We start from the raw sequence: 26,553 nt of genomic DNA, 5'->3' as shown, positions 1-26,553 counted from the left end.
GTGTGGCGCCCCGCCATGGAAAAATGAATGTAGCAGGAACCATGCTCTTAAGTTCTCTGTAGTTGTCTTGACAACACATCCCCTGTGCAGCATCCCGTTCCCCCGCCTGTTCAGTCCACACTTTGACGGTGTGCCACTGTTCTCCTCTTAACCTGCAACTTTACGTCGGAATTTTTTTTAAAAAAATTTACACACAGTGCGATGTTCAGACCCCACTGCGTTAACCCCATCAGCTAAACTCTCCCACTCTATTTTTTTCTTTTCTTATTAATTCCGGAGGACAAACTTGCAAATAGCACTGTTTCTCTCCTGTCTACCACCGATAGGAGCACCTCCAATTCACATTCTGAGAAGTTTCTCTTCTTGCTTGCTGTTGCCATTGCTTTTTCAGTTGGTTTTGCTAGTGGAGTCATTACCATATTCATACGGGGGAGGAGGTGGGGAGGGGTTTTGAGGTTGTGCACGTGCACTCAGTTTCACGTTAATTCGGATGTACAAAGAGAAAATACGTGGGATTCCGCTTACGCAGTGTTTCATACATATGATTTATTTATTTTTATTTTTTTTACCAACTACGCACATTTACAGCTTTGTCCATATTAAATGTTTTAGTATTAATCCAAAGTAAGTCTTCGTACATGAGGCCCCTGGTGTCTGGCAGAGTATAGCTCCAACCCTAATCAAACACACCTGAACATGCCAGCCAAAGTCTTGCAATAGTTTTGTGTTGAGACAAGTTGAAGCTAAATTCTGCGGGGACACTGGACATCCAGTACCCATATTGCTGACCCCTGCACTAGCATTTACATAAAACACAAATGTGTAACCTTGAAATCTCAATCTTTGCTGCATTAATCAGGACAACCGAAGTTGGAAACACTTCCCAAAACACAACGTAGTTTGAATTGCATCTATGCTCATGTTAATTGGTCTGTTTCTCCTTATCCCAAGGTTCACGTAATTGTCGATCTGGCCCATATCCAGAGCAGATGGTTGTTGTGGTCATCGATGAGTCAAAGCACATTCCTGCAAAGACCCCAGTGACAGACAAGTCTCTGCACTGATTCCGTTGGCTAGTCTGAACACCCACTCGATGACCTACTAGGATCTACACCTTCTCCACGATGGATGCTTACCGTTTGCAAGCCCTCTAACACCCAGAGCTCTGCCCTTGATGTTTGGCCAGAGGAGAAATGGTTGCCCCAGTTGAACCTGGCTTCTCCCAAGGTTTGTTCTCCTCTTTCATCAATTGTAGGACTTTTGGTTCCTTGCCACTGTCGTCTCTGACTTACTGAACCAAATTAAACTCAACTGAACTTTAACAGTGACTGTCACAGATAGGCTGTGACTGACTTTTATAAAGAAAGATAGTTAGCATGCACTAACTCACACAAACCATTTCCACTATACACACAATTTAGATGCCGGCTGAAAAAAACATCAAATGCACTGTTTGTGTGAATCCTTGACAGTTTTGTGTGATTTAGAAATGCTCCATTTATTTCTGCAAAATCATTATTGCTGTTTATTTTTTTTTATTCAGCTTAACATTTGATTACTTGGTTTAAAATTTAAAATAAATCACATCATACTTTGTTGTAGTGATGTGACGTTGTGCGCCGAGGCTTCGAAGCATGTATAAAAAAAAACGATACATCTCGCAGTGAAGCATTGATTCATCCGGAGCTTGATTCATTTTGCCATCATCACATGATCAGTGACGTCTGAAGCTTCATTCTCGCCTAACAGTGACATGGTATTAAACATCAGCATTCTACAGATACTCTCTTGCCTGCCTAATTTGCTGAAATATTCTTTAAAGTCTGTTTGAAATCCAAATTTACATAATTTTGCAAAAATAACCCCTGGCCCTGACTCAATATTGTTTCAGTTGAAAGTACATAAACAAACTGAAATAAAAGTCCAAGCAACTCTCAGTTCATGCAGACTTTAAGCATTGTTCCATTAAATTGTTTAACTGTAAATGTTGTTTTTCACAGTGATCTTCGGTTGCATTAATAAATGCACTTTGCATAATATGCACATACTTGTTCTGCCATATAAACATAGTTTTCTTTGATGACATCATGCACATTAAGAAACAATAAAAGATTATTCCATAACATCTTTAAAACATCAAAAAAAAAAAACCCAAAAAAACTCCATTAAGATGCGTTCCAGAATGTTTTCAGTGAAAAACAACATCATATTGACTGCTAATTCAGGAAGCTTGCAGAATCAGCAGTGAAATATTTATATGGTGGTAAGCTTATGCAATATTTATATACTCTTCATCGCTGCCATTTTTTACGCAGCGGATGCTCTTCCAGCCGCAACCCATCTCTGGGATACATCCACACACACCTTCACACACACACTTATACCCTACGGACAATTTAGCCTACCCAATTCACCTGTACCGCATGTCTTTGGACTGTGGTAGAAACCGGAGCACCCGGAGGAAACCCACGCAAACGCAGGAAGAACATGCAAACTCCACACAGAAATGCCAACTGAGCTGAGGATCAAACCAGCGACCTTCTTGCTGTGAGGCGACAGCACTACCTACTGCGCAACTGCGTTGCCAAAAAGTTGAATTATAAAATTTAAAAAATTATCTATTTTTGTTTGTATTATTGACTAGTGGATACCCTATAAACGAATTTCTCTCTACAAGTGTTTTCTAAACCCCCAGCATCAGGCCCGGATTGGCCAATCGGGAGGACCGGGAGAGTTCCCGGTGGGCCGGTCTGTTTTTTGACCGCGAGGGCCGGTGTTTCTAGCTGCTTGCACTCTCAGCAGTCCATAGCCTCACTCTTTTTATTCATCATATTGTCTCGCAGCCCCATGAGCAGAATGCAACCTGCAGGGTAATGATGATGTAACTATAATTCCGGCCACTCAAGTGTATTAGCACCATTGTGGTCCAGTGGTTAGCATGTTGCGTTATGACGTCGTCGATCCGTGTACAAACCTCACCTTAGTAATTTTTTTTTTCTTTAAGTTTTTATTGTTAAGACATATAAAACTGTAAGGCTGTTGAACATTTGAAGTTCTAAAGCAGCTGTTTTCTTGAAAAAGACGTGATAGTGTAATTAGAAACTGAATTGGGAATGACCTTATTTTAATATAGTCAGTCGTGAACTGAGGTGGGCCGGTCTAATGCTTGAAACTCCCGGGCTGAAAAGGAGTCCCACTCCGGCCCTGCCCAGCATCCTCTAAAGGCCACAGGTAATGAAAATGAAAACGTTTTGTTAATCCACCAACAGGGGGTGCAATAACGACATAACTCAATTTAGTAGGGGAAAGTTCAAATACACGTTCATTAATTTTCCTTTATTCATTAAGGATGGCCACAGCGGAATGAACCACCCTTCAATTATACGGTATACCATAATTAGATGAAAACGTATTTGGAAACATTTTCCAGTAGTTTGTATAGCCTTTTATAATCACAAGGCTTTTATGTTACAAGGCTTTGTTCAAATAAACATTTATTCATCTCAGATATAGAGCAAATACAAAAAAAAATTGCACACAAAGGTACACAAAATAATTTTGCTAATTCAATACAACAACAAAAAATAAGCACTAAATACAATCGGTAGCGACAGTTCATTAAGAGGCACCAAATACATATTCCTCCAATATTCATGGACACAACAAATGTATGCGGATTTCAACACACACACACACACAAAAAAAAAACCACACACACACACACACACAGACAGACACAGAAGACACACCAATAAATAAAAGTGTAAAATGCAAGTATGGAAATAAATAACCCATCTAACTTTAAAGGGTTAGTGCAGTTTGTAGAATCTAGGGTTGATTGGGTTATATAGTTAATAAATTCAAACAATGGGGTAAAACGTATGCTTACACATAGTCTCAACACAAACATGTCCATTTTGGGATGTACCTAGGGCCTGTACCAGATTAGCTGGCTAGCCAGTTCAGTTTTAGTTTACATTCTGGATTTTGGGTACCATAAAGGTAGCTTAGGGTTGGTTTGATCGTTCTTTGTTGCCATGATGTCTTAGGCTACACTGTTAACCTCCTCTGGGACAGGTTATGTTCTGCTTTAAAGATCGCAAACCAATAAACTGTAAGCAATGGGCTCTAAACCAATGATAAACTTCCAGTGAAAGCTTAATGTGACTATTTTCAATTCCACAAGGTTGCTTTTACAGCATGTTGTAATGTAATTACAATATATTCAGTTAAACAGACTTAAGTTGTTAATTTAGTTGTTCAAGTGTTAAATGAGATGAAAGACTGGTGTAAAATAAACTGTCCTATTTTAAAGACATGGCGGGGGAATGGAATTTAATGCAGTGCTTCCTGTCTAATCTGAGACCCATTTCATATCTAACAGGCAGTGAAGATCGCTGATATGTAAAGAAATCCGATCTTAAACATGACAATTTTATAATGGAAAGACAGGTCACCAGAAGCCCTCGAGCTGCCTGACTGTAAATTGAAAGTCCATGTGCAGATAGCCCATAAAGCCACTCCTCCTGTTCAAATGAAAAGTCTCTGTTTAGTGAAACACAGTCGTCAGATCTTAACGATAAATGTACACATTTTTATATATAGCTGCAATTAAAAAGATTATTTATTTATCAGTATATAAAGCTTTAAAAATGGCATATGACCATAGATCTGAGTCCCTGCATAGTACACATTATAGGGTATATGCCGAGCTAGTGTTTTTCCCATACTGATAAACTTCTGGTGACCTGTTATTGTGAACTTTTTTCCATTTTATACGGTTCCTTTTGCATTGACATTGTAATGTAATTCAAATAAAATCAGTTAAATAAACTTTGGCATTCATTTAGTTGCTCAAGCGAGACAAAAAGCCACTTACTCACACGCGCCTGTCAGAATCTGCAGGCTAGCGCAGAAACTCCATTGAATATACTGGGGTAAAATAAATGCTTATAAAATAAAGACATGGTGGGGAAAATGTAATTTAATGCAGTGCTTCTTGTACAATCTGAGACCCACTTTATATCGGATATCACTCAGCTAGTGGCTGATTTTAAAGAAAACAGCCCTTAAATGCGCCGATTGTACATTGGCATACAGTTCGCCCGGAGCACTTATCCCAGGTTACTGGCAAATTAAAAGTCCTATTAGCATGCTTCGGCATATACCCTATTAACTATGCAAACTTGACATCTTCACTTAAATTCATAGCATTTTTAAACCCTTTAATCCTTGCCTGTGTATTGTGCCAGTACTCTTGTGCGAAGTCAATCAGAGTATCTTCATGTTTTAAGGTAGATGATTATGCATGTGCTCATAAATTCAGTATCAAAGCCTGAGTTAACTGAAAAAGTTGATGATCAGCAGCACATCCCGATCTTACTAGTTTGGTTTTGTTAACTTAAAGGTGCAGTAGGTGATCTGCCAAAATGCAAACCGCTTAGCATATTATCTTTGGACGGCGGGGAGGGATTGTGATTCAAAGCCACACACCCCGAAATCCCACCCCGTCACAACAGCGGACAGACAATTGGGCGAGCTGAGCTCCAGCGAAGGGGAGCTTGAGCTCCACCTTTTTTGCACTTCTTCTACGAGTGATGTCACTGGGGGTAGGGTTAGGGGTGGGGTTGGTGTACGCATTAAAACAGCTTACAGGAGGAGGAGCGAGAGCTCATGCTCCCCCTCGCTGGAGCTCAGCTCTGCTCAAATGGCTCTGCAGCGATCACCCTCTCCACTTACATGCTATTTCAGAGCGAATATTCATTTTAGCGGTAAACAGTATAGGAAGGCTGTCATTGTTCAAAAATGACCCAATGTGAATATAAAAGCAACTTCAGCTCAGTAAAGCAGGTTAGGCGGAATAGCGCTATTTACTGATGTTTTGTTGTTAAACTAAATATAAATCTACATTATCGATGCTGTAAAAGGACCTTATGAAACTGAAAATAATCACATCAATCTTTCACCGGGAGATTTCAGTGGCTGAACAACACTTTTGTGCATATAAGTCATTCATAACACAACACAATCGAACATAAGCTTAGCCTGACTAAAATAGTTTTAAAACAGAACATTACCTGTCTAACAGTAATACTCCAGCCATGGTGTTGTTCTTCCTCCAGCGTGCTTAAGTAACTCCAATATTGATTCAGGAGTTTAAAAGTTTTAATTCAGCATTTGATTTCTCCCGGTCTGTCTCATGACCGAGCGGCTGCTTAAGCAGACGGGCACGCGCAAATGACGGATCTGCGTGAACAGATGTGCAGAAGTACGAATCTACACTCACTGACAGACAGTCTGAGCTGCTTATCGGAATTATGAGAGATGTCGGTCTGACAATTTTTAATTGGATGAAATTTTTTTTGTTTTATGCTTTACCCAGAATATAAAAATACATATAAACACATTTAACTGTAATCATTACTATTGGACTGTGAAGAGACTTTCAACCAGCACAACAAAAAATGTTTCTGAAGACAATCACCTACTGCACCTTTAAACCTAACCCTGAGTTTGTTCAGCCACCATCATGGTACAGGCCCCTGATGTTCTTTAAAATGAATCTGTGACAGTACGTCTTAATAATAATGACAGTAGAAATAATAAATAACATTCTGCTTGCACTGAAGAAGCTGCAACTTTTAGCTAAATGTCTGCAGGGAGTGTATGAACATTCAAACAAAAAACAATTGATTTCAGTAACCTGGCGAAGATGTACCTGTAATCAGCATGATTTAGATGAGAGGTAGTTTGATGTTCAACCATACTTGTGAAAAATACAGCAACTGAGTCAGACAAAAACCCATCGCTTATTAAACAAAAAAACATTAGCAATTATCTATTCTATGGGCTCAAAAGCCTCAGCTAAAATTAAAGCTAAAGTAAACATTGTTGAAAGCCTCTAATCCATAGCTCTCAAACTCAGTTCCTGGAGAGCCGCAGCTCTGCACAGTTTGCTCCAACCAGAGATGGCAAAAGTACACACATCCTTTACTCAAGTAGAAGTACAGCTACTCATGTTTAAAACGACTCTGGTAAAAGTTGAAGTACTGACAACACTTTTGTACTAAAGTAAAAGTAAATAAGTACGGCCTGAAATGAGTACTTAAATATAAAGTATTCACCTGTTTTAGTTTTAAAGTGGTAACCACACTGCACATCATGTATACATCTATACAAAATTACGCGCATTTTTCTCATTTTTCGGTAAAGATTTTGTGGCCAATTGTTAGCTGCAAACTAGTCAACCAACATCAATCTACAATATTATATCATTACCTGGACACAAAACATAACTTTACACCTGTTACGCACAATAGCTGCCATACTACATATACAGTAGCCTAAAATAACCTAATGTAAAACTAAAGTGGCTTTCCCTGTACAGTATCCAGAACAATATAGACTTTATTTAAATCTCTTATGTTGTTACTATTAAAATCAAAGATTAAATGCATTACCATTGAAGAAGCACTTAATAAATGAGGTTATCCTGAAATATTCTATTAATTTATAAATGAGCCATTTTAAATGAATCTGAAAAAAACAATTTAGTGACAGATAAAGATTTGGCTCCACCAATTGGACATTTTGGTTTTAATTTAATGTAATCTCTAATAAAAAATAATAACGTTATACTTAAAATTTCAGCATTTGGAACAAACAAATCATTAAAATAATTATAAATTTAGGGTTAAACATGACAGCTAAGATGACATGTAAGAGAGACATCATTTCAGTGTTAATAATGGGCTTTGGACAAATATCCCATTGAAATATTTTGTGCGTCTCATTTACCTGTGATCCGAATGATCAAAATGCATCTTATTACCTAGGCCCGGTTTTTCAAAAGTAATCCACTAGGATTTTGGATAATGGATTGGATCAAATCTTGAAAATGGTGTTTTTCAAAGGAAAAAACGGATTACATAATAGGATTAGATCACTTTGAATAAAAAAAACTGGATTAAACTGATCCCATTAGAAGGGTGGATTCAGTGTGTCTAAAATGTAATGAAAACTTAAAAAAAATGATCAAATAATACTATATTTGAATCATGCAGTATCTTACAAGATGTCCTATTTATTCATAAGGTTTAATTGTATTTGTTCATCCGTCAGGCTACAGTAATTAGGTAGGCTTTAACGTGTTCAGTCTTTCAGTATAGGCCTACAACAAAGTAGGAAGAGTTTGACCTAATAAAATAATCCCCCAAACTGCTGTCAAAATTGACCAAAAACAATACATTTTATTCCGTCACTTATTGATATACAGTTGAAGTCAGAATTATTAGCCCCCCTTTGACTTTTTTTTTTTTTTTTTTATATTTCCCAAATGATGTTTAACAGAGCAAGAAAAGTTTCACAGTATGTCTGATAATATTTTTTCTTCTGGTGAGTCTTATTGGTTTTATTTAAGCTAGAATAAAAGCAGCCTTTAATTAATTTATAACAATTTTAAGGTCAAAATTATTAGCCCCTACAAGCAATTTTTTCCCGATAGTCTACAGAACAAATCATCTTTTTACAATAACTTGCCTTATTACCCTAACCTGCCTAGATAACTTAATTAACTAGTTAAGCCTTTAATTGTCACTTTAAGCTGTATAGAAGAATGTCTTAAAAAATATCTAGTCAAATATTATTTAATGTCATCATGGCAAAGATAAAATAAATCAGTTATTAGAGATGAGTTATTAAAAATTATGTTTAGAAACGTGTTGAAAAAATCTGCACTGGGGAAAAAAAATAAACAGGGGGGTGAATAATTCAGGGGGGCTAATAAAGTTATATTGACCCCACACTGACTATTCTACTTGTTGCTCTTTACATTCTACATTGTGATTTCCTATCCTGATAAGATCTGGTTATCCAGATTTAGTGATCTTGAAAAGTTCCTGAACAGATCAGACTAATCCAATCCAATGTTGCTTTGAAAAACTGGCTCAAAAAGTAAGCTTGATTATATGATCACGATTCATAAAAAAATAATTACTAGTCCAGATTAATTTTATCCGGATTAAACCTTTTAAAAAACCGGGCCCTGGTATAAACATAAAATCAGTCATGTTTACATCACAGATTTCCTCTCTCTTATCAAAGTTCGCCATTCTTGCCGTCCGCCTGAAGAGAGGTCGAAAAAGCCACGCGCTGAGCACGCAGGCGCACAATGACAAAAAAAAAAAAAAATGATTGAATCAAAAAGGTGTTCAGATTGTGCAATAAGAATAAATATTATAGATTGCCCCACAAAACACAGTAAAACTAAAGTAATGAGCCTGTAAGTGTGAGAGTAAAAAGTTGTCAGAAAAAAAAAAGCAGTGGAGTTACTGTAAGTACTGATACCAGAAGTACAGTAACTAAGTATTTGTATTTCGTTACTTCCCATCTCTGGCTCCAACCCTGATCAAACACAGCTGATTCAACTAACGAAGGTGTTCATGACTCTTTTGAACACCAATATTATTGGGATCAGCTGTGTTTGATAGGGTTGTAGCAAAACTGTGCAAAGCTGTGGCCCTCCAGGAATTGAGTTTGAGAGCTATTCTCTAATCTGTATCACTGCACTGACTAGAATCTATACATTCAGAGCATGTATTTAGAGTGTAACATGCTGTATTATTTAGTGGAATTGATTGTACTTTTGGATGTAGACACAAGGAAATGCTTCTTGGTCATATAATTTGCTCAGTAAGTATAGACATCAAAAAATACATTTTGGATTCTAAGACTTAAAACAAACATAAATAAGTGCATATGTAATTGAAGCGTTGTATCATTTTTAATACTAACACATGCTAGTGAGCATTTCAATCATTTTATTGTGGGGGGACATTTTCGAAAGTGTTTTTGTTTTGACTGTGATTAGACCTTGGACAGCAGGCCTGATTCTGGAGCGCTGACTTTAATGATGTTCTGGATCTCTTTAAACTTTGGATGCTCTTTATCAGCCACGAGCTGCAGCAGAACAGACTCACTGGTGGTGATGATGATTCCAGTGCGTGCCAGCCGCTAAAGCAGAAAGAAATGTTAGCATTCGCAGACTTCATTACCCAGTCAGACTATGTTATGTCTGCTTGAGTTTACAACATACAAGTAACATATGTATGAGTGTAGATTTGTCATGCTCTAAAACTGGAATTAAACTACTTAGGCTAAAACTGAAACCAACAATAAATTATTAATAATTGATTAATCCATTTAATAATAAGAAACAGTACTCAAATAGACAACTAGTTGAATAATGCATTTAAATTGTGCATATATTTTCATACACATCTTTGAAATGAAATAATTAGATTCACATGAAAAATTAGCTTGTTTTTATGACAGCTTTAATGCAAATTACCATAAATCATGAAGACAAATGGTTAAGTAAAGCGATAATAAATCTGTTCATCAAATGCTCATCTCCACAGCTACTGAGGTTTTTTCATAAATGTAGTTATGCTGCTTTGCTTCTTTCAACATTCTGATGTTCATTCAAATTTATTTTGTGCTATAATTGCTAGTAAACAACATTGCTTAATACACACCAGATGTACATCTTAGGGAGGCTTTTTTTCAGTTTATGAATGAAAATTTGCTTTTGTATAATGTTATTATTAGTAGTAGTAGTATTTATTATTTGCATTTTTATATTTGTTTTAATAAAAACAAGTTTTGATTTGTCCATCTGTCTGATTTTGGACAATATGGGGTATAGGATGTGTGTTTGGATAGAAATCAGTTTTTTAACCACACTACATTATTATTGTTCATTTATTCGTTTGGTGGAAATTAGAACTGAATTTAGAAATAGTTTTGAAACAAATCTTTGCGCTTAACAACTTAAATTATTCATGTCGGCTAATGGATGTCTTCAGTGGAGAGCGTATAACACTGTTTCCTCGAAAGTAAAAGATTAGAGTAAAAGTAATGAGAAAGTAAAGAGGCCGAATGGAGAGGGCTCGTTCTATATTCTCGTGTTGCAGATGGTCTGTTTAACTGTTTTCACGCTAGTAAAGGATTTGGTTTTAACTTTCAAAGTCAGCCATGTAAATAGCAAAAGCACTATGGCGTGACGCAACTGACTCTTAAAGGGCCATGAAACCCCCTCGTTTCAGCAGGGTGTTTTCACACCTTTACTTTGGAAAAAGTCAGAAAAGTGGGCGTGTCCAGCTCTGTTTATGGGGGAGTGTCGGAGGAACTAAAGTGGGAGGGTGTGGGAGTGTCTATTCGAGCACGCGCGAGTTTCAGAGTCAAAATACACAGACACACACAGGAGAAAGTGATGGTGTTTAACCTACATGTAAGTTCTGTAGTCGAATTATTTGCCAAATTATTAAATGGTGGACTTTAACTGCAGTTAGGCTCTTTCCTTCAGGGAATTCATTCATGCCCCTCGCGACAAACAAGATATTTGATTCGAGGAACTGCTCTAAGCGTGTATTTTTCATGCAATGTTTGATACCGCACGGCGATTGAGAGAAAAAAACCCTCCGTATTTTCCCGGAAACTTAGATGCACACAGCAGGTAGTGTCAGAAAGCCGCGTGTGTTATTCCGGTCACGAAATGCGGTAAAAACCCTACACGAGGTTAAAGTTTGGTTGTGGTGCTAACATGTTTACACTCGGTGCAATAGTTAACTTAGTTCTATACGAACAAACTGAATAAACAAAGAGTGCTGGTTGGTCACTTACCAAATCTGTAGATTCAGGACAATCACCAGCAACTAGAGCCGCGTCTTTATTAAGAGAAGACTACAAGCGAATCCGGATCTCAGCGTTTGCAGATGAGAACAGCTCTCAGGTAAACAATGTTCCTCCTTAAACACGCAAGTTATTGTTGTCGAGCGTCGCTTAATCCACACGTGACTCCAGCTGAGCTCTCACAGAGAGAAAATGAAAACGAAACTTAACTGCAGCAAACAATAAAAGAAACACTTCACGCTTGTTTTGCCAATACAACGTGGTGTCCCTGTCGTCTAAACACTGTGACTAATGAATATTAATGAAGTTGCACAATAGAGCGCGCTGATTGGTTTGAACCAAGCCTTACTCATGCATTAATGCATCACACTGTAATAAGACGTAATAAGACACACTCTGGCACAGACGTCCAGTATGCACGCTGGAATACAATGCTATTATGTCATGGCCGTGACGCAGCTTCAAAAAATTTGTTTCAAACCGCAAAAACAACCAATTTACACTTTTTAGTGAAATATAGGTGTCCTAATAGTGTTTTTAGCAGTGTGGGACACATATACGACTGTCAACAGCTCAAAAAATGTGTTTTGGTGTTTCGTGACCCTTAAAAGGGAATGGGAGATGAGACTCTGATTGGTTTAATGCACATTATGCTCAAAACACATCTATAAATCATTAAGAGAACAAGCACAACCCTGTTAGACCAGGCACAACCCTGTTAGCCATGGCGCAGAGCATATTTTTCCATCCTTAAAATAGCAAAAGTGGATTCGGACACAACCTTAATGCGTTTGCCCAATGTACTTTAGACTTTGCGCCTAGATCGTAACATAGAGAAAAGTGTGTTCAGTGCAATTTTTCTGGAGTCAAAGGACAGTAATACATTTGCAGAAATACAACCCACACATTCGGTACATTGACATTTATTTTAATAATTTGATGTGGAAGTGAGTGTTTAGAGTGTTTTGGTATTTAAAACCTACGTTTATTTCTTTTTGATAACTGAAATATGATTATTTTGCATGTGTGTATTTGCAGTTGGTCAGGCTCTATTAAGTCAAATATTTATTCCATAACATAGTTTTTCTTTATAAAAAGTGAACATCCGTCTTACCTCTAGAGCAAACATTCTGTCCATCATGCTTCTGGAGGATGTGGCATCAGCAACAATGTGCACTTCAAAGCCTCTTCCAATGAGATCCAGAGCTGTTTGCTGAATGCACACGTGAGTCTACAAAAACACTCCTGTTAGTTTTATCTTCTGTCTTCAGCAAAGTTTAATAAACAAATTACTTCTTAGCAGAAAGGAATTCATAAATGTCATGAGACTATTCTCATTTCTTTAGGGCAACCAGAGCTGGGAACACCTCCCAAAAGACACTATAAATCAAAAGGCATCTACGCTTATGTTAGTCTGTTTTTCCTTATCCCGAGGTGGCCACGATCCTGAACCAGGATTAAGCAGATCCTGAGCAGATGCTGTGGTGGTTATGGAGGAGTGGAGAGCATGAGACAGATGAGTCGTTTTAGGTGAGCAGGTAAGATGAGAAAGCCAAACAATTGCATTACAGGGGTATATTCACAACATAATATGCAACCGATTAGAAAAAAATGTAATCAAAATTAAAGCTAGGCTAGCCTAGCCACCTCATAAGCTGACTATTCAACAGCTTAGTTCATGCACAGCATAAGAGGTGAATTTTTTAAATAATCGAAGAATAACTATTTAAACTGGGATTTCCCTTTTCTTAGCCTAAAAGATTAATTGTTAAGCAATAAAATATAGTGTTACTAACTGACGAAGAAACACGCATGGACAGTGCTTCTACATAATTAATTCATAGAAAGAACAGCCAGAAAGGGGATTATATTAATATTAATCCGACATCAAATATAATAACAACACTAACCTTCTATAACGTCATCACCAATGACTAAATCTCCAAAAGAAGGACGAAAACATCAGTGAAAATCAGTGAACAATCAGTGAAAAAGTGCTCAGTTTGTGATCATAGCTCTGTTTTGTTTTGTTTATATGTAATTTCAAATATTTGTAGCTTGAAAGGAATAGAAACATGACTGGATTGTGCTCACTCTTACAGTCCTTACAGGCTTAGTCACTTTATTAATCAGGGCAATGTACTGCAACTTTTTCCAGCATATGTTTTACACAGTGGATGTCCTCCCAGCTGCAACCCAGTACTGGGAAACACCCATGCACACTCTATTCCATGCATACACTATGGCCACTTTAGCTTATTCAATTAACCTATAGCGCATTTCTTTGGACTGGGGGTAAAACAGGAGCACCCATTGCAAACCCAAGCGAACACCGGGAGTTCATGAAAACTCCACACAGAAATGCCAACTGACCTAACCGGGGCTCGAACCAGCGACCTTCTTGCTGTGAGAAGATCGTGCAACCCACTGCGCCACTGTGACGCCCTAGTGTTATTCAGTGGTTGTTATCTCAGAATAACATACTGCACCTTGGAACGTCACGACTGACCAATCAGAATCAAGTATTCCAGAGAGCCATGTAATAATATGCTATTTTTCCCCCAAATCTGTATACAATGTGATGCATTTTAAGGGAAATGTGGGAATGTGGGGAGCCCAAACTGGTCATCTTTGTATTTACTTACCTCAAATTAATAAAAATTTAACCCAGGCAGTAAACTAATGCTTCATTCTGTTTCAAAGCATAGTAATGGAGAGTTTTTTGTTAATCTCTTGCTGGCACCCTTTAAAGGAATAGTCCACCCAAAAATGAACATTCTGCCATCATTTACTCATCCTCGATTTGTTCCTAACCTGTTAGAGCCTCTTTGGTTTAATAAACAAGAAAGAAGATATTTTGGACAATGTTGAAAACCTGTCACCATTGACTTCCATAGTATTTGTAATGAATGTTTAACAGAACAAAAAAAAAACTCAAACTGGATTGAAACAAGGGTGAAGGGTGAGTAAATGATGGCAGAATTTTTCGGTGAACTATTTCTTTCATTTTTTTACTTGCATCTGTATGTTTTGCAAGTCATCTACATGCATCTCAAATGATTGATAAAGACATCCATTCATAAATGACCACTGATTTAGTAGCCGTTGACAATTAATGAACTATTGACTGTAATTCTAGAACTGACCTCAACTCCAAAGAGCACAACACTGCGGACTCCAGGAATTTCAGCCAGCGCAGCCTCCAGCTCTGGTATCACCATGGAAAACTTTGTTTTGGGGAAAACTAATTTTGCTCCAGTCAGATCCATTTCCTGCACTGTGCTTCCCAAACCTTTAGGGTACTGCTCAGACACCACCACAGGAATACCCAGAATACGAGCCCCCTGAAGCTGTGCCAACACAAACACAAAATGATAATTAAAATGAATCCAATTATTGCAGCAAATGTAAAACTAGGAATGGGCTGTTGTTGTCTGTTTTGGATTTGGTTTTCTTTTGTATTAGATTACTCTTCTTTAATTTGTATATATGTTGGAGTAATAATGAAAAAGAAATTCTACCCGTGATAACAATCAGACTTCCCTTCCTAATGATGAAGTCAATAACTGATCTTTCCAATAAATAAATGTAAGAATGTGAAGTTTTGCATGTATGAGCCTATTTACGAATAGTGATTTACTGATGTTCACTCTAAATTCACTTCATAACATCATTTGAGTGACAAAGGGTATACAGTGATAAAGGGGAGGTCACTTTGCATTACATTACAAATATACCTCATGGGTAGGACCAGACAGGAACTGCTGACATTTCTTGCTACTTCTGCTGAGAATTTTGCAAAAAAAAATCTGCAGAATTATGCGAAATGATTTTGAACGTATTGTAACCCCACCGGTCCTACACCACCCAACCCGCTCCGAGCTGGGATCGAACTGGCAATCTTCCACATGAGAGTCAGTTACTCTAACAAGGAGTCTACAGACCATGGCCTCTAGCATCTATCGCTAGAGCACCTTTAGAGGTCAGAGGAGTGAGGTTTACCTGCACAGCACTCACTAGCTGGCCTCCGTTACAGTATCATAACTAAAAAATAAATATATTACATGAAAAATAATCAGTTTTTAGCTTTTATTTAATGTTTACAATGCAAAACCAGTTATATCCACTTATTTGGTAAGCAAAGCAAGTTATACATATAATACATCTCCTAAAAGAGAGAAGACATTACTGTACAAACTGTATTGTAAATAATTAAAATGAACATTTTTATATTAGTCAATAATATTAGCTAAAATAATAAAAAAACTGAATAAATATAGATTTACATGAGTAAATAAATAGATTCAATGATGGGCTAAAAATGTGTGGATTTCTGCATGTGTAGATTCCAACTTATGGGGTGTTTACAACCGACGTGCCTTGCGCGAGTAAATCATGCAATTTGCAAAGAATTAGACACAGTTTACTTGCTTCATTTGCTCGTGAAATTCACTTCACAACAGATGTGAATACACTTCAGTTTCATTGCAAACTGATTTGGATTTTACTGCTGACTGGATGAAGGCCACTACTACAGCAAGCTCCCGATTGGTTAACGTGGTGCAAATTTTAGGCAAAGTTCAGATTTTTGATCTCCAGCAATTCACTCAAATGACACATTATGCTCATCATACACTCAACTCACACAATATCATTCACTCAAATCACACCATTTACGCTGCATCATTTGCACAAACTGTGCCACAGGATGTCTATCAGTTTCACGATATTGTGATAACTGCTCTAAAATATATTCTTTTCAAATATCTGGGTAAAAAAAACAACAACGTTTTTCCACTTTGAACACAATGTATTTTAATTTGGGAAACATTTATAATATTTGTAACAGTAATTATGTCAGGTTAAATAATTCAGTCCCTCTTTATATTGTCGCTTTTACCTGTGAACTTACATGATAACTAGATGTGTAAGTAGTATGTAACTACAGTGTATGTACACACTGGTACATAGTATTTACTTGTGTATTACTGTATTAACTGCAACACTTACACTGAATAGTATGTGTACATTCAAATGCACTGAATAACAACACACTGAATAAGTTCAAATGTGTACCAGGACATTAAAAACACAATCTTTGATAAACTACCCTTTTTAATGTGAATTACTGATGTGATTCTAGAATTCACCTTAAAACAACATATAAGCATAAGGCATTTGTATATTTCTATATACACTTATACTTTTTTTGCAGAAGTTTGCTGTTGTTAAATAGTTGCACAAAGACTTAGGTTTTATTGACCTTATTCTAAAATGCGGAAGTGCGCCTGTTTTGCGATTGTCTTAGAACTTCCGTTAAAGTTGCCTATGGGAGAAATGACAAGGAATAATAAACGGCAAAAAACGGTCAAACTACTTGCTCTACAAACAAATGTTTGCATGACTATACAGACCAAGTAGATTAATATAACATGGAAATATCAGTTTGCAACATCAAACAGCGAAACGAGCAGTTTTTAATGTCTAAAAATTAATGGAAGTGAATGAGACCGGAAGTCTCGTGCCAAAAAGATTCAAATGGCAGCGCCCGCTCGTCTGCGGAGAATAAGGTCAATACATTACACAGTAATTTGTGACCATTTTACAATTTATATTGAGTGGACAGTTCTTGAGAATTTACCCTGAAATTACACTGGTATCACAACGTGAAACATTCTAATGCAGCGTTAGTTCTGCCATTTTTATTCTAATACTGTGTTCAGTAGTACATGGTATGCAAACAGTTGTGGGAGTGGGAAAACACCTGGAAGTACACATTGTTGTTACACAATGCACTTCTGTAATTCATGTTATGAATGTATACTTTTTCTTAGTGTTGTTACTAATATTCTATTACACATTTGAACGTACACATACTATTCAGTGTAAGTGTTGTAGCTACAACAGTATTACACAAAAAATACTATGTAACAATGTGTACATACACTGTAGTTACATACTACATACACATCTAATTACCATGCAAGTTCACAGATATAAGCGACACTTAATATAAAGTGGGACCAATAATTGAAATAAATCATTGACTTCTGCTGTCTTCATTAGTTTTGAAAACACAGATTTCTTTACATTTTAAAACGGCATCTTTAGATATCTTTTCTACTGGAGAAAAAACAAAGAAAAAAATCATAAAATAAAAAATCTTACACATACCTTAGGAACGCTATAGCAGAAAATCTTAAAACCCTGACTTTTCCAAACTGCGCTATACCTAGAAAACGGTTGTCGTCCCATGCCTAATGGAAATCCCTTGTGCTTAATGCTTTTGTCTGGAGTGAATGCACTATTATTTATTAGTCATAAAAATAGACAAGACGGCTTGAAGGACACAAACCATAATTTGGCAAAGTCATTCGTTCATAATCTTCATGTTTTCTCAGTTTATCCATTTCTATGTTCTTTTTCTTCAGCTACAGGGATAGTTGATGTTTTTACTTTTGTAATGCAGATATGGAATGTTTGCATGAGGGCGCCCTCTAGCATCCCCTATGAATGAAACATGTCACAACACTCAATTATTTTTGAAATTTTGCAGATTATTTTATTTTTGCAGATTTTGTTTTTTAAAGATACAAGACTTTTTCAGGATATATGCAGGAATCCTAAAGGTAATTTGAATACCTTTTTAGGACTTTTTAAAGACGTTCTCATAATATTTTAACACCTCATCGCCACTTCAAGTTCTAACCAGTATCAAACCTTTAAAGGGTCACGAAACACCAAAACACATTTTTTGAGCTGTTGACAGTCATATATGTGTCCCACACTGCTAAAAACACTATTAGGACACCTATATTTCACTAAAAAGTGTAAATTGGTTGTTTTTGCGTTATTTCAAGCAAATTCGTACTTCCTGTTTGAAACGAATTTTTAAAGCTGCGTCACGGTCATGACATAATAGCGTTGTATTCCAGCGTGCAGACTGGGCGTCTGTGCCAGAGTGTGCCTTATTACGTCTTACAGTGTGTTGCATTAATGCATGAGTAAGGCTTGGTTCAAACCAATCAGCGCACTCTATTGTGCAACTTCATTAATATTCATTAGTGTCACCGTCTTTACACCACAGAGACGCCACGTTGTGTTGGCAAAACAAGCGTGAAGTGTTGCTTTTACAGTTTGCTGCCATTAAGTTTCGTTTTCATTTTCTCTCTGTGAGAGCTCATCTGGATCACGTGTGGATTACAGTGTACGCGACGCACGACAACAATAATTTACGTGTCTAAGGGGGATTATTGTTTACCTGAGAGCTGTTCTCATCTGCAAACGCTGAAATCCGGATTCCGGATGTAGTCTTCTCTTCATAAAGACGCGGCTCTAGTTGCTGGTGATTGTCCTGTCTCTACAGATTTGGTAAGTGAGCGACCAGTGCTCTTTGTATATTCAGTTTGTTCGTATCAAATAAGTTAACTATTGCATTGAGTGCAAACATGTTAGCACCGCATTTTGTGACCGGAATAACACACGCGGCTTTCGGACGCTACCTGCCGAGTGCATCTAAGTTTCCGGGAAATGCGGAGTTTTTTTTTCTGTCATTCGCCGTGCGGTATCAAACATTGCATGAAAAATACACGCTTAGAGCAGATCTTCGAATCAAATATCTCATTTGTCGTGAGGGACATGAATGAATTCCCTGAATGAAAGAGCCAAACTGCAGTTAAAGTCCAACATTTAATAATTTGGCAAATAATTCGACTACAGATGTCCATGTAGGTTAAACACCATCCCTTTCTCCTGTGTATTTTGACTGAAACTCGCGCGTGCCCAAATAGACACTCCCACACCATCCCACTTTAGTTCCTCCGACACTCCCCCCTAAACAGAGCTGGACACCCCCACTTTTCTGACTTTTTCCAAAGAAGAGGTGTGAAAACACCCTGCTGAAACGAGGGGGTTTCATGGCCCTTTAACTTACTAAAAAGTTGTTTTATAAACAGTTAGTAATAATAATAATAATCATAATGATAATAATAGTAAGTCATTACATTTATATAGTGCTTTTCTAGACACTCAAAGCGCTTTACACATTAGGAGGGAATCAACTCATCCACCACCAGTTGTAAGCTAATTAAATAAATCAATGTAGCACAACCATGCAACGGAACTCAGATAAGCTCGGAGGAATCAAAGCTTGAATTAATAAATTATGCAGTTGTTTTCAGCGACAGGCTTAAGCCGCTGTTCAAACTCGTCTTTTCCAACAAGGAGTACGCAAACGTATATTTTCGCATTTTGCCGTCTGTTTCACTCTATGGTTTCAATATATGTGGAGAGCGTCAGATCACCTTCCTTTGTTTGTCGCAAATTACATGACATCACCCGGACGGAGGAGCTTGGATGGACATGCTCCGGCCCGAACCAATTACGTGGATCGAGCACGCCGTTGTTAATATAAGGAGGAAAATAAATATATTTATACTTTTTTAAAGTCAAACACTTGCAATGCTTGAACAAAACGTAAGCAATTAAGACCTATTAAAAACTTTTAAGGGCCTTCATTTTCTCATAATTGCTTTATCAACTTCTAATACTTTTTAAGACCCTGCGGACACTCTGTTTCTGTGGGTCGTCATCAGGGGCGGCGCTAGACCCCATTTACTAGGGCATGTGCCACAGTAAAAATCGCCAGTGCCCCAGTAAATGCTTTGAGATGTGATTTACTTTATATGCAAAGTGTATTTATTAAGAGTGGTAATTTCAAAATTAAGACATTATTCTCTATGTGCAAACGAACCAACGCTGATGAAAGCTATGCAGTTTAATCAAAAAACAAACTGAGCATGTGCACAGAAAACACCATAACCGCATGCCTCACGCACCACTCCTGCTTGTCACTGACGTGCTGTTCTGCTCTCGGTGTAATTGCCGGATGCGAACATGCACGCTGGAAAACTAACCGCGCTGCTCATGCGCCGCTTATGCATTGTGAAACTGGTGTAACAGTCTTGTATGTGGAGGTGTCGGTACGCAGTGACTTTTGCAAGTTGACAAAACAAAATTTAAATAATATGATGGTGATCTTATTTAGATTAAGTATGGCTCCCTGTATGAAGCAAAAAGGAAGGATGATGAGTGAGGGAGGTAAGACTTAATAAACCTAATTCTCAGGCATGAGCCAGGTCTACGACAACATTTATTTGTTTTCTTTTCGGCTTAGTCCCTTTATTTCCAAGACGACACACAACAGGACGAACATAATTCTATAAAACATCTTTTTTGTCTTCCATAAAGTTGTTTATAAAATTTTATTTTAATGACGTTAATATTCATGCAAAAGATATCTTAAATTATCTTAGCATCACTCCAGTTGTGTCTTAGTTTTTCAGTTACATTTAGGATTAATTTTTGTTATTTATTGAAAATATTAATTCTATAATAACAATAATACTGTTATTTATTTAAAATAATATACATATACACACACACGTATGTATATATATATATATATATATATATATATATATATATATATATATATATATATATATATATATATATATATATATATATATATATATATATATAGCAGCTGTGCCCCAGTAGAGCTTTATGTCTAGCAACACTCCTGGTCGTCATTAATCAAATACACACAAAACATACTGTGATGTCATTTGTCTAAATTTGTCTTGGATTACACTGAATATAAATCTTTTTTTGCTTAAAATCAAGATCATGATACTCTCACAATTCTGTAGATGTAAAATAAAGCTTAATATGAGATTATTGTTTTTTCTTAAACATATGGTAAAACAACAATATTAATATTATGTGTAGGTCTACTGGTTTTACATAATTATATTCTACTTATAATAATTCTGATGTTGAATTATGTTTGAGATATATGCTTGCAATCTGTCATTGAGAACATTATTAGACAATTTTATTCACTAGTAAAATCAACAGCAACTGAATATTATTTACAACTTTATTACCTGTTACTCACAGCCTATGCAGGTTCTGTACACTAAAGTAGACGCGTGCAAGTCTATCATTAAGTAAGGCGCGCCGGCACAGTCAGCAGCTCATGTCTTGTGTGATTTCCCGGCCGCGAATACATCATTATATAAAGACAAGAATGACATTTTTGGGTGAATTATACCTTATAAATACAGTATGTGACTCTTTTAACATCATTTGGAGGTGTCCATGTCGCTGAGCAACGTGTGTGAAACAATGAAAAGACTCATGCAGCCGCCTTTGCTTCTCTCCTGAACTTGAAAATATAATTGGCAGAATTGTAGAAATGCTGGATTAAGATCGTCTAGGGCAGAGATTCCCAAACTTTTTTATTCCGAGACCTACCTAGGCAAGTAATTCAATCTCAAGACCCACCACGATATTTTAATTTGGAAAAATGGGTAAAAAAAATGTATCCATTCAAAGTAGTCAAAAATATATGGTGTGTGGCTTTTTGGATTTTGCGATTTGATATGCACAAAATGAGGCTCAAAGTGCTTTTTGTGGGATTCTGGCTGTAACTGTGATCTTTTTTTGTTGAAAAAGATACTCTCCTTTTTTTAGAAGAGAATATGATCAACCTTTAATCAAGCCCCTGGATTACGATCAAGCCCCGTCACTTTGCAGTAAATTCCACTGCTAGTGTAAAGTCATAAGAAACTAAATAGCTTTTTGATCGACTACTACAAGCTGGGAAAACATCAGATAAATATGCCAGTGCAATTAACAGTATAGCTGAATAGATCTAATATTTATACATTTGCTTGAGGAAGGACTGACGGGGGTAGTTACGTTACTATTACTATTTTCCATAACATCTATGCCCTTCCATAACATTAAGTGACGTTAAAACTAACAGATAGCACTATAGCTATTTATTGATTAGCAATCTGTCAATGCTGGGATGTAAAAAATATGGGACAACAAATAGCTTCAAATGATAGAATACATAGCAAACATTAGAAAATATTGACAATAAAATAAAAGGTTTAGCCTATTAAAATCAATGGCCTATACAGAAAAATAAATAAAGCTATAAAATCTATTGATGAAATCTGATTAAAGTTACTATAGTTATTTAGTGAAGAGCAGCAAATGAATCTCTCATTGTGTTTTGTTTGATAACAGAGGTGTTACTGTAAGAATGCACAGATCTATAATGAAGCATTCGACTACTTTAGTAACTGTTTGTGCTCAGTTAAGAGAAAATTAGTAGTGTTTAAAAATAAAACACGCAGGACGAAGCAAAAAAAAAAAAACGAAAAAAGGAAGCACTTTTCCGACGGTCCCTTACTGAGAGCTCCACTCAGCGTGAGCTCTACCGGCTAAAAGCAGATTGCGAGGGCTCAAACAGAGCTGTGCTCGTAATGTCGAGCAAAAAGAAAAAGAAAAAGACAGCTGTGAAACATAACCAGCTTTGTCTTTTTGTAGGAAACACACTTTAGATATTTTTAGGTTAAGAGGTTTTTGAGTTATTGCCGTCAATCGTACTGGTTTTGATTCACCGCAATGTAAATACAGCTGCAGCTATGTGACGTTGCGCGACCCACCTTTGTTCACTTTGCGACCCACAGTTTGAAAACCCTTGGTCTCGGGGGCCGAATCGAGATTGCGATCTTTTTTAGATTAATTGTGCAGCTCTACTACTGGTCTACATGAACTGCAGTCTTCTAGAAATAAAGCTATGGTTCAGCACACCAAGACTAATTTCCAACCTGACTTAAAGAATCATGCTTTCATTTGAAGAATCAGAAAATTTACCAGCCTCTGGCCAACACTGATGATGTCACCAAAGTATTTGATTGCAGGTCTGAATCTCTCTTGCATATCACAGCAAAAGAAAACCGATGTGGCCGGTGAGAGGTTTCCCAGTGTCGTGATCTGTGGTAAAGAACCAGGCATATTTCACACAACAAATAAATAAAATACGGAAGTAAAATCTGGTGTCTGTCAGCACTGACATGCTTTAAGGTTAAAACACAAGCCACACTAACAGCAATAAAATCACTAGTGTAATCACATTTTTTTCAGTAATACATCTAAATTCTGATCTTTCCAGATGACAGGATCAAGGTCAGTTCATCACAAGGTCATTCGGAATTATCCAACCACAATTCTAGACCATACTTTCATCTATATACACACGCACACACATTATTCAGTGTCACAATAGCTCAAACACCTAAAAATCTCTTCAGGCATTGAATAAAAAAAAAAAAAAAAATTTAAATGCTAAGATGCATCACCAAAACGCTAATTAATTTCAAGGCTATTTCAAGAATTTAAAATATATAATACAATTTAGTTTGATCACTTATTCTATTGTATTTAACAAGGATAGGTCATTTTTTTAAGACTGATGTCCTATAATGATTAACGAAAGAACATTGTATTGTATATGTAATCATAAAAGTTATTTTTATAGTAGTGACTTTAATTTAATAAGTTTTATATGTTTATATAAAATCACTTCTTGCGGAAAACACGTTTTAAATCAGTGTTTCTCAACTGGTGGGTCATGACCCGGTAACATTTTCAGTGGCTCGCGGCGTGTGGGGTCAAAAAAACAACAAAAGTTTCATTTTTAACTTATTTTGACTTTTATTTTGAAATTCATGCGCGATAACCCTACTGTTTGACATGTAAAATTTCATTTAATTATAGCAACAAATATGTCGAAGCGCAAGTACGACCCTGAATATGTAAAGTTTGGATTTACATGTATTGACGACAAAAAAGACTTAAAGCCTAAGTGTGTCATAAGTAGCAAGGTGCTCTCACAAGAGAGTATGAAACCTTTTAAATTAAGACGACATTTAAAAACCAGACAGCATGTTTTTATTAACAGTTCAGTTTAGTTCATGGTAACAGAACCTTTCCTTACCCTGACTGTTTACAGTATTTGTCATTTTTACTTTGTAATATTTCTATAATTTGATACATTTTGTTAAATGACAGCAACAAATTATTGTTTATTTGTAAGTCTTTGTGATTTTCTTATGATTTATCTGTAACTACTTGTGTATGTTAACAAATGAATACAAATAATTATAATTCCTAAAATTGTATTATAGTTCCTAAAAATTTGGGTCGCGGCTTGATGACCATGTTAAAATGTGGGTCCCATGGCCAAACCAGTTGAGAACCCCTGTTTTAAATAGTGTGTCGAAATGTGTTCAAGAATTTGAATATTTTAAAAATGTTAATAAATGTATAATGAGCAAATCGTCGCGCTGTACCCAAGTAAATGTCTGCTTTTAAGACATTCTTTTAGCCTTATAATTTGATGTTCCCATCACCTCACTGTACTGGATTTTACCAGGTTAAAAAAACGACATGCTATCAACATGAAATCAGATAAGAGGAACCAAAAAGCAATATGGTGTTTACGACATCACAGAGAAGGTAGCATTTAAAGGTTTAAAAGCACTAACAGTTACTTGTTTCTAAGACTATTTAAAAGCAATAATTGACAAATAGTCACAGGCAAATTTAACTTTTATGACAAGGCAGCACAGACTGGGCCAGTAACAATCCTGTCTACTGTCCCGAGCGTCTTGTACGCTGGCCCCATCCGGCAGTCCTTATTGTTGAGCCCTGTAATTTATTATATTATACTTTATATAAAAGCATGTTTATATACTTTATATGAAAGCACGAAAAAACAAAAATAAAATAATAATAATACATGAATGCAGTTTTAAACAAAAAATATGTAAGTCTATCTGAGAAAAGTCCAATTCGATAACATTCATGTATACAACCTTGCTAAAAAATCCAGCTTAAACCAGCCTAGGATGGTTAGCTGGTCGACCAGCCTGGTTTTAGAGGGATTTTGGCTACTTCCAGGCTGGTTTCCAGTCATTTCCAGCCTGATCTTAGCTGGTCAGACTGGAAAGTGACCAGCTAAAACCATCTAAAACCAGCTTGACCATCCTGGTTTAAACTGGACATAGCTGGTTTTGGCTGGGCTCCCAGCCTGGCTAGGCTGGTCAAGCTGGTTTTAGCTGGTCATCTCCCAGCCTGACCAGCTAAAGCCAACCTGGAAATAGCTGGAAACCAACCTGGAAGTGGCCAAAACCCCTCTAAAACCAGGCTGGTCGACCAGCTAAAACCAGCCAACCATCCTAGGCTGGTTTAAATTGGATTTTTCAGTAGAGAAATGGAATATAATATGAAATTAAACGAAATTACAGTTCAGTTAATTAGCAACAGATGCAGACCGTTACTTTAATTGTAATAACCAACTAACGTTAACGTTAGTAGCCTTTTACACGTACGCTAAGACCGCGGTCCCTGCATAAATATGATAAACAAAACAAACAGCATGCAGTTTAACAGTGTCTTCATAGAACCTCAAGCTCATTCAACAAAAGTTTGAGCCTCATTTCCGCAGATAAGCGCAACAGTTTTACATTCTACATGACTGTCATAAAACAGCAGAATGCTAAATTAACGAAAGTATGTGAAATATGAGCTTACATCCATTTGCAGAGGCACTAATCTCAGCCGACATTTTTCTGAAACCGTGAATCCTTTCGGCAAATCAATGTACTGACCCCATTCCTCCGAGAAATACTGAAGTACCAGTTTACGATGAACGTCGATTTGAGATCCGTAAATGGAAAGAAACTTCTGGATAAGCACTTCATATCCAGAGCCCACAGGCACAGACGAGGCCCGAGAGAATACAGAAAAGGAGAACAAAACCGGGACATGATTATTGTTGCTGTGTGTGTCCGCCATGATGCTTCCGAGCTCTCGTATGAATAATGTCCGACTCACAAGTGAATCGTTCTTAAGAATCGGTTCTTTAATGTTTCTACCTGAACTAAACCGAGCTCACACATTTATTCTGATTACCTGTTTATTTTTAAGTGTTCATTT

At 36.8% G+C, this 26,553-nt stretch overlaps 2 protein-coding genes and 1 long non-coding RNA gene across 7 annotated transcripts in view; 2 read left to right on the top strand and 1 right to left on the bottom strand.

Annotated features, from left to right (window-relative positions):
- The window catches only part of LOC110440067 (serine/threonine-protein kinase pim-3), a 35,955-nt gene extending 32,448 nt beyond the window's left edge, over window positions 1–3,507 (top strand). For all 4 annotated transcript variants that reach the window (XM_087270334.1, XM_087270332.1, XM_087270333.1 and 1 more), the window contains one exon: window positions 952–3,507. In XM_087270334.1, the coding sequence (XP_087126460.1) occupies window positions 952–1,064 (113 nt within the window). In that variant the 3' untranslated portion in view covers window positions 1,065–3,507. The remainder of the gene's footprint in view (window positions 1–951) is intronic.
- isoc1 (isochorismatase domain containing 1) lies at window positions 3,478–26,429 on the bottom strand. Of its 2 annotated transcripts, none has more exons than XM_087269563.1 (6): window positions 26,149–26,429; window positions 23,428–23,547; window positions 14,838–15,041; window positions 12,806–12,922; window positions 9,871–10,011; window positions 3,478–4,526 (listed from the first exon to the last, which is right to left on the bottom strand). In XM_087269563.1, the coding sequence occupies exons 1-6, from the start codon at window positions 26,410–26,412 to the stop codon at window positions 4,305–4,307; spliced, it is 1,068 nt and encodes a 355-aa protein (XP_087125689.1). In that variant the 5' UTR covers window positions 26,413–26,429; the 3' UTR covers window positions 3,478–4,304.
- Window positions 6,370–14,919, top strand: LOC147842021 (uncharacterized). Its single transcript, XR_015500936.1, has 2 exons — window positions 6,370–9,492; window positions 9,540–14,919. It is a non-coding gene; the product is annotated as an uncharacterized LOC147842021 (long non-coding RNA).
- Window positions 26,430–26,553: the final 124 nt, after the last annotated feature.

The sequence above is a fragment of the Danio rerio genome, chromosome 10 (genome assembly GCF_052040795.2).
Source record: "Danio rerio strain M-AB ecotype USA chromosome 10, GRCz13ab, whole genome shotgun sequence".
NCBI classification, from domain to species: domain Eukaryota; kingdom Metazoa; phylum Chordata; class Actinopteri; order Cypriniformes; family Danionidae; genus Danio; species Danio rerio.
The sequence above is the reverse complement of the archived record's forward strand: the minus strand, read 5'-3'. Positions and strand labels throughout refer to the sequence as shown.

Bases quoted from the DNA above. Each gene is read 5' to 3' on its own strand.
- isoc1 (XM_087269563.1), bottom strand. From the start codon at position 26,412: ATGGCGGACACACACAGCAACAATAATCATGTCCCGGTTTTGTTCTCC. The intron at 23,548-26,148 runs GTAAGCTCATAT...TCTTTACCACAG, and splicing joins TAGTGCCTCTGCAAATGGAT to ATCACGACACTGGGAAACCT. The intron at 12,923-14,837 runs GTCAGTTCTAGA...GTGTTTTTGTAG, and splicing joins TTGTGCTCTTTGGAGTTGAG to ACTCACGTGTGCATTCAGCA.